The sequence below is a fragment of the Sardina pilchardus genome, chromosome 19, assembly GCF_963854185.1.
Source record: "Sardina pilchardus chromosome 19, fSarPil1.1, whole genome shotgun sequence".
NCBI lineage: Eukaryota > Metazoa > Chordata > Actinopteri > Clupeiformes > Clupeidae > Sardina > Sardina pilchardus.
The window spans coordinates 7,238,540-7,251,039 of NC_085012.1; the positions used below are offsets into that span (position 1 = coordinate 7,238,540).

At 49.6% G+C, this 12,500-nt stretch overlaps 1 protein-coding gene across 1 annotated transcript in view; it reads right to left on the minus strand.

The window, feature by feature from the left end:
* smarcd3b (SWI/SNF related, matrix associated, actin dependent regulator of chromatin, subfamily d, member 3b) overlaps positions 1–12,500 on the minus strand; it is a gene marked incomplete at its 5' end in the record, with an annotated part of 30,126 nt that overhangs the window by 9,421 nt on the left and 8,205 nt on the right. The window contains 6 exon segments of the mRNA XM_062521005.1: positions 799–894; positions 2,388–2,510; positions 3,282–3,404; positions 4,890–4,932; positions 7,580–7,669; positions 10,976–11,166. Coding sequence (XP_062376989.1) covers positions 799–894; positions 2,388–2,510; positions 3,282–3,404; positions 4,890–4,932; positions 7,580–7,669; positions 10,976–11,166 — 666 coding nt within the window.

The window sequence follows — 12,500 nt, forward strand, 5'->3', positions numbered from 1 at the left end:
CGCATGCTGTGTTTGTACAGGAATCCTAGCTACCTCCTAACACAAAGTCAACAGTTAGCAACAACTCAAAGGCACTTAATGAAAAGACAAAGTGCGAGCAATGTGGCTCTCCTAAACAAACTGTCTCAATTGAACTCCATATTCGATCACACTTTAATAATTATACTACTGACACACTCTTGTTGTGAGTTTTATGCAGAAACACTTGCCATGTCCATGCTTTAAACACACGTGCCGAGTCGACCTTGTGTCTTTACACTCTTAAGTGAGAAGAAGGGGTCAGCTCACACAGACGCTCGCAAAGGACGGCAGCTCTGACTGAGAGACACTGAGTCACGCCGCGTCCGAGACGTGCTGGACTGGAGCATCGGAGGCGGCACGTGAGTCATCCCCACCCCTACACGCCACTGAGACGATGAGAGAGCGAGAGAGGGGTCGTGGGGAGGTCAGCGGGCCGTGCTGGACCATGGGGCGAGATGACCACAGCGGCCAGCTCTCCCCGGAGGAGAACGACAAAAACGAAGTGACAAGCTCGGCCATGAGGACGCTTGGATTTATTTATCGCGGCTGCTGTGTGTTGCGGCTAATATGAGTCCAGCTGGCCTACAGTAGTTGAAAACTCTTCTTGCAAGTCGACTACTTTTAGACGGGTGACGTGCTAAGGGCTGTCTGGCCACAGTCATATAGAGACACTAGACAGAGACTTCACACTACAGAGATGACTTTGCCTACAGAGGAATACGGGGAAAGGGAGACGTGGGCAGTGTTTCTTTTTAGAGAAGAAGAACCTTCACTCACCTCCACCAGATGGTTGTCTGGGCCATACAGGTCTTTGTCCAGCTCAATGACCAGGCTTTTAAAGAACGATGAGAACTTCCTCTTCTGCTTCCCAGGCTACGGTTTGAACAGAGATAAGGATGGTCAAACAGAACATGCAGAATCGTACGTTAATCTGAACTTTAAATAAATAAACATGCTCCATGTCTAAGCATAGATATTCTGTGGTCTTTGGAAATTCATCTGTGCCCAGGTTTGCTTACACAACTGCACTTAGCAAAGTCCACATAACTCTGGCGTTCTGGAATGTTTCCATTCCAGACTTGACAAACATTCTGAAACCTCCAGCGCTACTGTAAAAACACCCTTTTCAGAATCAATACCGAAAACAACATAGTGGAGTGAGAACCTTTCACACATGACGGTTCTCTGCTGAATGATGGGGCTCGGTTGCTAGGAGGTTCTAACAAAGACAATTCTTTGCATTACGACTTTAGTGCCACTGAGCACCACAGCCCCACTTAGGTCTGGCCAGAGGAAACCACATGAGACGCTAAAAACTCTCCCTCGCAGGGTCCACTTCCTCCAGAGGCGTCGCCTCGCCGTGCCAGCTGCTATGGAGACCTCAACAGGCCGCCGAGCGCAGCCCGAGCGGCGATGGCTTAAACCGTCCGCTCGAGTTGAGTCGAGTGGAGCGTGACTGGGAGCGACAGTGCACTGCTGCCTTTTTCTGAAGTGCTCTTGGCTGCATGGGTCTATCAAAACAATCAATCACCCCCCCCCTCCCCCTCCCCCCCCCACCCACACACACACACACACACACACACACACACACCACCACCACCTCTTCCCCTCTCCGTCTCGGTCCCCGGTTAAGTAACTGCGGGCCAACTATAAACACACACTAGAACTAATCATTACCGATGTTTATGTCTCTGCTACGAAATGAGAGAAACAGAGAAGGACAGGGAGAGACTCAGCACGGGTCCAGCTGCACTGTGCAATCAAAGAGCTACCAATTTCCATATTTGAGCGGTGGGGGAAACAGAACGCAAAGCTCCTGAAGGGAGGGAGGGGAGATGCAGCACAAGGGCTGTGGGCAAGAGCCGCAAGGGGTATATTTAACTGAAAGCCACATATTTGCCATCGGCAGGATATGAGATCATACGTGTGAGTGGAATGCATGCGAGTAGCAGTAGTAGATCTGCAGCATGCACACAGCCTGCATACGCGGACGACACAAGAGCGGTTTGGTCAAGTCGTCTTCCGCTGAGAGGGAGCTCAAGGTAAAGTATCTTTATGACGGCGGCCCCAGCGAGGCGGGCGGATCGATTTGTTCATAAATTACAAGGCAGGACAACGTCCACAAATCTCGACTGTCACAGAGAAACGAGAGGCTGTCAACGCTGCCCAGTGCCGTTAAGCAGGGATGAAATATGACTGGAGTCATGCGTACACGGCATCTCAATTCTGTACTTCAGCCAAAGTCCCCCACCAAGTCCACAACATCTCCACCAAAATCAGAAGAGACCAGAGCTAGTGCAATGCTGTCACTTAGAGTTAAGGATTTTGCAATATTTGTGAAGATTTGTAGTAGTTGAGATACTTACATCATCTAGCAGCTTGCCCTCCACCCTCAGCTCCCATGATGCAATGCTCCCGTCGGAATCGTCGGCATCGGGCTTGGCGGGGTTGAAGGTGTTTGAGATGTAAAGTCGCAGTTTTCTCTTTTGCTGCGTGGGAAAGCGAATCAAAGTGGTCAAAGCACATACCAGCACTTTCCAACAGTTCATTACAACCCCAACTCTTAAACTGCCTTTGCTCTCATTCACCATAGGGGGCCTAAAGGGGAAATCTTCCATATAATGAAGCACTTGCACCATCCAATTACTGTGTTTATGGTGTAACATAATGGCTGGAGCAATTGCTGCAGCGCTTGATCACGCCTTAATCTCATAGCTTTCTGCATTACTCCTCCATGCTGTCAAAGTAATGGCAATGGCTTCCCGGCAATTGCATAACAAAGTCTCCACAAATGCCTTTATGTTTCAATTAGATGCAGCCTCACGTCATCCTTGTGAGTCACTCTGAGACATGTCTGCCATTTTAGCTGATGTGCAGCGCCTGCAAATGGACGTTCACACAAAGACTTTTAGAAAGCGATTTTGGGCGGCCCACAGCTGTCTTGCTCTGTTTGGCTCGGGCTGGGAGTCGAAAAAACCACACCAAGTGTGTTCTGACCCTGTTCTGCATCCCTTTTTATTTTTAGTTAGCCTCATTTACCTGAGCGGTTGTAGCCTGCGGAAAGTTAACCTGCGCTTTTTTTTTTTCCGACAGGATGGATTTATCTGGGGGACTCATGGTATAGGTGTCAAACACGGCTCCCTGAGTGATGCCGCTGTCCTACAGCAGCGCAGGGAAGACAATGGTGCCAGCGGGGCTGCCCAGAATTGACTGGCCTCATAAAAACGGCTTAATTCAGATCGGCCCATCATGGAGGTTACCTTCATGGGTCTCTTCAGGGCCTCCTGGATGTCCACCCTCTTGCGCATGATGGTTTGATCCAGTTTGCGCTCAAAGGCCAGCAGGTCCATATAAGCCTGGGACTCAGGCACCAGCTCCCGGATCTGTTAAAAGGACGATCACACAAGGTGCAACAGAGACGATCACACAAGGGGAAGTCATGAGGGGGATATTCACTTTATCATCAGTGGATAAACCCTGTATAACATCAATAATGAACACATGTTACATATGACATATTCAAATTCACATACTTATGACATGAAAAAAAACAAAACAAAAAAAGAAAAACAGTAATTCAATATTGCTCACACGCCCCTCTAAACTTGTTTGGCTGACACTCTGTCCCTTAATTTGCCCTCACACTCTCCTCAGTAGCGAGCGCAGACAATATGGCTACCCCAGCAGTGTTCCGCAGTGCCACCATCTCGTGCCATTCGCGCCCATTCCCCCGGCCACATTTCCATTCCATCTGGCATGCCAACGGGCCACCATCCAAACCCAGCCTTCGCCCACAGAGTCCACCATCCAAACCCAGCCTTCGCCCACAGATTCCTCCACTGCACCAAAACCCCAGACTCCGGCCCCTTCAGATGTCCATATCTCCCCCGCAATTCAACTCCACAACAACTCCGTTCCCTCTCTCTCTTTCTCTCTCTCTTCCCGCCACTTCTCTCCATCCTTCTTCCTTTTTTGCGCCTGTCGTTCCCGCTCTCGTATCTCGTCTAGCGGGGGCTAGACGATAGACGCGGATGCGGACTCAGACGTGGACTCAGACGCGGCGCAGACGAGCGCGTGTTCCGCCGCTGAGTAATCCGTCTGGCGCCAGGGCCTCGCTCCTATCGCCGCCGCTGGCTTGCGTCGCGCAGATAAAAACGCTGCGAACCGCCTCCCTCACTCGGCAACCACGGCTTTTTGTCCTCTCTTTGTGTCACACTCGCTTTTCCAAACACACACGCTCACTCACACACACACACATACACACACACACACACACAACGTACAAAACAGTCATACTTTAAGCACTGTGAATGGCTGTTTTGGAGCCGAATGAAAAGACTGAATCTCAGACACGTGCCAAAGACACCGGTGGCTAACATCCCTGGATACCTGCTAACGCTAGCGCGGCTAGCTGCCGCCCGGCGCAGCTGCATCACCCCGCGCGCCTCTCAGCCGACGCCTCCACCCCCACCTGTGGCGGTGTGGTGCCCTGGCATGAATATCAAAAAATCAGATTTCGCTCTGAGAGGTGCACCCCCCCCCCCCCCCCCTGATTTCCAAACAGCCGATTCCAAGCTCAACCCGCGCCCGGTCGCGGCTCTGTTAGAGGAGGCTGAGTCATCTAACCATCACCTTCCCAGAAAACCACTCCACCAGCCCCTCTACCTCTCCCTGCCTCTAGACACTGCTCTGTGCACAACCTTTAGCTAGCTAAACCTGCTTCCTTTCAGAGGCAAAAAAAGAAGATGAAAACCACCTCACCACTGAAATACAACACTTCCATCTTCCCCCCACAGACACACACACACATTGGGATCAAACGATATCAAGCGACGGGATGTACGAGGTTGATGCTTGCTCCTGCTTACCCTTTGTGGAAGAATCTTGTCAGCCATTTTCCTCCTCTTGGCGCTAAGATGGAGAGACAGAGGGAGCGAGAGAGAGAGGGGGAGAGAGATGGAGAAAAACAGACAGAAAGAGGGAGAAAAGAGGTGTTACTATGGTGACTGATAGCGGCGTAGTATACGGGACATCTGCTAAAAATCTGGGAGCCATCCAGCACCCTGGCATCCCAGTGGTGTGTGTGTGTGTGTGTGTGTGTGTGTGTGTGTGTGTGTGTGCGTGTGCGTGTGCCAGTCCAGACGGGAATGGGGATTGTGAGCTCAGACACCCATTGCACGATATCACCGTGAAGATTTGGCACTTTCTACTCACCACATCACTGACTTGGAAAGGGTCTTTTTATGTGTACTCTGTGTGTGTGTGTGTGTGTGTGTACTCTGTGTGTGTGTGTGTGTGTGTGTTTGCATGTATTTATTCCACCTCCTCTCCAATACCATATCACTGATTTAATTTCACACTCACACACACACGCTGGTTTTCATATCCACATGCACTCTCTCCATGCTTTAATCATATTACAGTAGATATTCTCTGTCCTTCACTGGATCTAGGAAAGCATTCATTCTTTTAACCTCCGTTTGCACTTCAATCATCGCACAAAAACACAAACCTAATTTGTTGGTAAAAACCATCGCTGGCACATCTGAATGACTGAGATTGTCTCAGAAAGGCCAATACTTATGGTGGCATTACTAAAAGTAAGAACAGAAACTGTGTTGCGACTGTGTCCACAGTCTAAACGCCTGGACACTATACTCCTCACTTCTGACACTGCTGATGGCTGCTCACTGAGATGGCAAAGCATGTACAGCACTGTACAGTCCTCTGGCTGATGCTATGCACAAGCTCCCTGCAGGACACACAGAAGAAATGCACACTCCGGACAAAAACTGTAACACTCACACTCATGCACTTTTTTCTTTTTTCTTTTTTTTTTAACATTTGTCACCGTAACAACATTCCAGAGTGCATCATGGGAAAGACATGCTTTGAGGTGGGAGTGGCGATTAAGAGTGGGTCAGAGACATCAACATTCCCACCCACTACCACATCAGAGTCGCGTCTGAGGCCTACTGTATGTGTTTCATGACAGTCATGCTGGGTGGTTTGACCAGGCCTCTTACAGACTTCCTTGGGTGTGAAAATGGCCACGTATAGTCTAGTGTTTACTTGTCAAAGCCACACTGAGGATGTGACCAACAGCATCTGCTCTACAGAAGAAAATGGTGAGGTGTGAACTAAGGGCTAGTATTTTTATGACCTGTCTTTAACAAACCGTCCGAGGACGTCTGCCTGAATGCGAAAGCAACAAATAATACGTTGTCATCCACTGATAAATGTCAACTAAGGGCTAGTATTTTTTATGACTTTTTATAACAAACATCTGCCTGAATGTGAAAAAAAACAACTGTAAAGAAAAAAAAAAAAAAAAACACGTTGTCGTACACTGATAAATGTCTGTCTGCTTATTGCATCTGCACTCTCGATGGAAATGGCAAGGAGCTTGATTCCCAATGGAGACTGTGTGATTGATTGTGACTGTGATTGGCGATAGGACCGTACAGATATGTAGCGCTGCCTGCAGCTCACACCAAACGAACTGGACGACCTCCTGGTCTTAGCGGCGACGGTGCCCGGCCCAATACCCACACAAAAGGGGGACACCAACAGCTCTTGGCTCCCACCACCCTACTTGACAGCTGGAGCCTGAGTAACATTCCCCTAGAAATAATAAAGCAAAACCTTCTGGCGCGTACAGAAAGCTCAGCAGAGTCCCATCAGTACTCTGGGTAGCATACAGTGGCTAACTCCTAGATACTGCAGCATGTTTTGGGGAGGGAATGGAGAATCCTTGGGGGTGTCGGTGACAATGACACTTTGTGTTGTGCACGGTGAAACAGTCAGAGACATTCGACAGACAAACATGAAATCAAACCGGACGCTCACACCAGAGAGTGTGTTCTCAAAGGGCATACCTCACCATGCCATGCAAGCGGCTTAAAGCATGCAGCCGCACGTTCCTTCTCTAGGGGGGGAGGGAGGGGGGGTCAGAGTGAAGGTCAACCTCTCAGGGGGACATCCTGACTCTCTGGGGCCAAAGTGGTCCAAAAAGCTCAAAGCAAAAACACTGGGGCACCTACTGTTTACCAATTCATAAAAAACACTGCACGTATGTACTAAACGAGGCAAAATGATGTGTAGAAATAGTTTGCTTTTGTAGTTTGCATGAGTATGATGTGGGATGGCTGTTTTTGGTTTGACTTATTGCAAAAAATAGGCACACCAAATTTGAGGAAATAGCAACTCTACTTAAGTCAATTGGTGTAATCTCTGACAGTGCAGTGACAGTGCAAATAGTACCCTGAGACAAAACTCTTCAAGTATGAATAGCAACTAGCAATTATGATGGCTCGCTAAAAAATACTGATGAATACAAAAGGGAAAATGAGTGTTTTTTTCAGTGCTGCAGAGCCTCGGGGGAACTAAAAGGAGCCTCCTGGAAATAGGCGAGCCCAGCTGAGGGAGGATACAGGACCTCGTGGTGGAGCTGGTCTGGGGCTGGGGTGCTGGGGTGCTGGGGTGCTGGGGCAGAAGGTGGGGGGGAGGAGGAGGAAGGGGGGTAAAAAACTCATCATGCAGCAGAATGAACTCCTACTTTGATCCAAGCGTGGGATCTGATTGGCCATCTCTCATGTCCATCTGCCTCGCTGGCATCTCATTGGCTCCGGGGAATCCCACTGGCTTCCTAGGAGTTGACGGGATTTGAAGGGTCTCTGATTAGAGGGTGTTGGTGACAGAGAGCATGAGGTCTGAAGACAGCCAGTGTGTGTGTGTGTGTGTGTGTGTGTGTGTGTTTCCATGTATATGAGGTCAGAAGACAGCCAGAGAATGTTTGTATCTGTATGTGTGTGTGTGTGTGTGTGTGTGTGTGTGTGTGTGTGTGTCCCAGTAAATGTGTTTACCATCTGCAAAAAGCGTGTGTGAGGGCATGTGAGAAGGACAGTTTGGGCATGTGTGTGTCAACGCATGTACGCCTGGATAGAGCAGCAGCCGCTAGTTAGAGAAGAGCAACTCATAGGCCCTGTGGTCTGACCGCGCTGCCATGCCTCACCAGTCTGACAACAGCACGGCCACATCCACACCAAGAGCCTACCGGGACACAGGCTGACAACACACTGACACCTTTGAAACAAGCGTGGGAGCAAAACAAATAAAAAACGTGTCACTTCCTATTTCCTCCAGGACATTTCCTACTTTCCTTCTATTTCCTCCATTGCTTAACATACCAGATGAGCTCTGGTCAGAGACGGCGAGCGGTAGCCCAGTGGTGTGTAGTTTGCGGGGTGGGGGGTGAGGCGGGGGGGGGGAGGGGGCAGTACGGGGGGTGTGTAGCCCCACTTAATGTGGGTCAGGAGGGGGACCTTCGTTCTGATGGAGGACAGCTTGTCCGCTCCGCGCTCTCTCTCACGCCGGGAGCACCTGGCTCGCCGTCGCCATCCATCAGCCGGTGACAGAGGTGCCCGCGGGGGGGGGGGGGGGGGGCAGGTGGGGCGGAGGGTGGGCAGGCACGGGGGAAAACATTTCCCTGCCGTGTCTGACAAGGTCGGGCGCCCAGGCATGGATCAATTGCACCGTGGTGAGGACGGCTGCGGTGGGGCGAGCGAGAGAGGCGGAGAGAGAGAGAGAGAGAGAGAGAGAGAGGGAGGGGGAGGGAGATGTGTGGACACACAGACAGATGACAGAGAGAATCTCAGCAAGAGAGGGAAAAAAGCAGGTATGCACCAAAGATAGACAAAGGGAGAGAGAATCTGTGTGTGTGTGTGTGTGTGTGTGTGTGTGTTCCCCATACTGTATATGAGGTCTGAAGACAGCCAGAGAATGTGTGCGTGCATCTATCACTTCCATCGTGTGTAAGCGTAAGCATGGGAAAAAAAGAAAAGAAAAGGAAAGGAAAAGAGAAGCTCCAGCAGAACAAGCCTGTCTGCTCCAGCTCCCTGGGCTGGCGGCTCCATTGATCAGCGGGCTTTAATTGTGCTACCTGCCCGTCTCAGAGGGGGACCGGAGTGGACGAGAGAGAGAGGGAGAGAGAGAGAGAGAAAGAGAGGGGGGGAGGGAGAGAGAGAGGGAAAGACAGCGAGAGACCAAAGAGAGTATATGTGTGTGTGTGTGTGTGAGACAGCGCACAGCCAGTCACTCCACAGTCTATTAACGCGTCGTCTCGGGGGCTGCGGGGGTCACCGGTAGCCCGGGGGAGTGGCAAATGAGGGACGTTTAGTTACACCGCACCGGCCGTGCCGTGCCGGGGAGACGACAGCTCGCCAGACGAGTTCGCACGGGGACGCGCGGAGACGTGGAGCGCCCCGACAAAGTGGCGAGATAAAGCCACACTACACGGCGCGAGCGCACGGAACGAGCGTGTCACGTCTGTACGCTGACCACGGCCAGAGATGACACATTGCTGCTCAGGCGTCATAAAAACAAAAAGCTGACCGACGAGAGTGGGTCAGCCACACCATCCACGCTCAGTCTGGACGCGACTACTCGTATACTTCCATACTTGTGTGTGTTGGCATACTTTTGTGTGCTCGGCTTGCCGGCTTATGTGCTTAAAGTAAGGGAGCAAAAGGGCCATGGCTGGGTCTACTAGACACAGACTCACAATGTACCGTAAAAAAATAAGCCAGTTAGCCAGCGCAGAGGCACTGGACCAGATTTAGTTAAGCGCGGGGATACGGAACAGCCCTGGTGAGTGTGTGTGGCTCTCTCGGAGAGTTCTGGAATGTTTTTGTCAGCGCTGAATTTAGGGGGCTGGACAGAGGCGTATAAAGACAGATAGGCTCCTTCTCTCTCCTGGCTGGACTGTGGACGGGCCACCCACAGGAAGCAAATAAAAAGGAGACAGAGTGGCAGTATTCATCAGAGATACCGGAGCCTAACAGTAAACAGTCACACAAACACACACACACACACACATACACACACAGAAAGACACACACATAAAATGTACCCACACACACACATACACACACACACACACACACGCACAGACACAAACACGGCACAGACCACTGACGTCAGTAAAACACTGTACATGCCATTGATAAATAGGACAAATAAAGAAGTGAGGTGGAGTGTGTGTGTTTGTGAATGAGCGTGTGAAAGGCGAGAGGACATACTAACTCATGGGAATGAGATCCATATGAGTGTATATGCCAGGGGTCGGCAACCTTTGAGACCTCCAGTGCCAACTTCAAAATTTCTAGTCAATGAGTGTGCCACTATCAACAATAATGGTTAAAAAACACACACAAACAACGGGAATATACTTCTACAAATTTGGAATTTTATTTTACATTGAAAATGTGCTAATAAAATAAAATGTTAATTATTATTATTATTATTATTATTATTATAGCCATGCATAACAAATGAAACGGCCACAACATTTTATAGGCAACAGCAGGCCTATTTAACTGAACAGTGTGGGCTGAGGCTAAAATGAATCATAGGCTATACAGTATGTCTCAATTAAAAGGTACTGTATATCTTGCCTACCAGTCAGTGTGATCCCTGTCCTTGCTTTTCTTGGCTGAGCTTTTTTATCTGGGGTTTGTAGTTTGTCACTTTGTCAGTCTGAGATTTTTTTTTTTGCTGATGCTGGTGGGGCGTGTCAGTGATTATGCCTCGGCGTGCCAGCAGTGGCACCCGTGCCATAGGTTGCCTACCCCTGGTATATGCCCTCACACAGACTCACACAAAGAGGTTCAAACAAATATATTCATACATACACACACAAACACACACACATACACACACACACACACACACACACACACACACACACACACACACAAACGCACACACACGCACACACGCGCACACACACACACTCACACACAAGCACACAGACACTCACACACAAGCACACAGACACTCACACACAGACACTCACACACACACACACACACACACACACACGCACACACACACGCACACACGCACGCACACACACACAGAGAGAGTAGCTGGCGACACAGTGATCTCCACTCACTTCCTGGTCCTGTTCTGAGTGGCCGGCTGCTGCTGGACCTGCTGCGAGGCGGCGGGCCGCTTCCGGCTCGGCTCCATGCCGGGGCTGGGCAGTCCGGGGCGCACGGCGGGGCTGCCCCCGTACGGAGGGCCCGGAGGTCCCATCGGCGCCCCCTGGTGGGGCATCCGAGCTCCAGATGGCATTCCAGGACGCTGGGGGGGGGGGGGGGGGGGGAAAGAAGAACAGGGATTAAAAACAGGGTTAAAAGTGAACGAATTAATGAAATATGGGATACAGATGTTTAAGGTTAAAAGTGAACGATGCTAATGCTAGCTGGGCTAGCGTGCAGTAGCTTGAAAGTTGTCGGTTCAATTCCTGGCTTCCACCATTGTGCCCTTGAGCAAGGCACTTAAGCCCAAGTTGCTCTGGGGACAATGTAGTCCCTTGTAGTATAGTTGACATACGTAAGTCACTTTGGACAAAAAAAGTGTCTGCTAGATGTATTGTAATGCCATGAATGAGATATGGGATTCCGATGTTCAGGCATGTGATTGTGTTTGGTGTGGGATGTAATCTCAATCAACCATCGCTCGTCATTCATCATCTGTCACGACTTCCTCATCTACTTCCTCTCTATACATCTACGGTCAAAACTGGACTTTGAGGCTTCACGGCCTTTCAAGTGTTTGACTCTACCATCAGGTGTTATTGATGCCAAAACCTGGACACCCAATGAGTCGATAGCTTGGACTTATTATGCATCATCAATACCAGGTCAGGCTCAATGCTGTCATTGGATACTTCCTCTTGAATTCCTTGAACTGAAGACATGATGATTCCGCATACTGCAATGACTCATTTCCAAGTAAAAGACATCAACAAACCAATATGTGCAAATGAGTAGAAACTGAGGATTTCATTTATAAACACTGAGTGACACATACATTCACACTGCACGCCAAGACTTATAAGGACTCACTCACACACACACACACACACAAACACACACACACACACCTGGAAGATCATTATTTAGTTGAGCTTTTCTTAATAAACAAAATAACTGTGTGTTTGCAAGTATGGGGCCCTCTCTGATCAATCACACTACAGCCAGGAATCTCTCCCCCTACACACACACACACACACACACACAAACAACTGGTGTGGTCACTCCTCAAGAACAGCTGTACAGGCCGACACCTGTTCATCAACTGAATAATGTCCTCATTGTATTAAGCAATGAATACAATCCAGACTAGTCCATGTGCACTATATGTGTAGAGTTGTACTGTACAGTTCTCTCTGAACTCTGAAAAACTGGGCTGAGCATGGCAGTCTGCTGTCACACTCTCTCAGACACACACACACACACACACACACACACACACACACACACACACACACACACAAACACACACACACACACACACAAGAGTGCACACAAATACACAAAACAAACAAACAAACAAATCTTCATGTTGCTCCATGACAGATATCTGTCCTGATTACTTTGTGCTCACTGGCAGGCTATGACGGCTTCCAACCC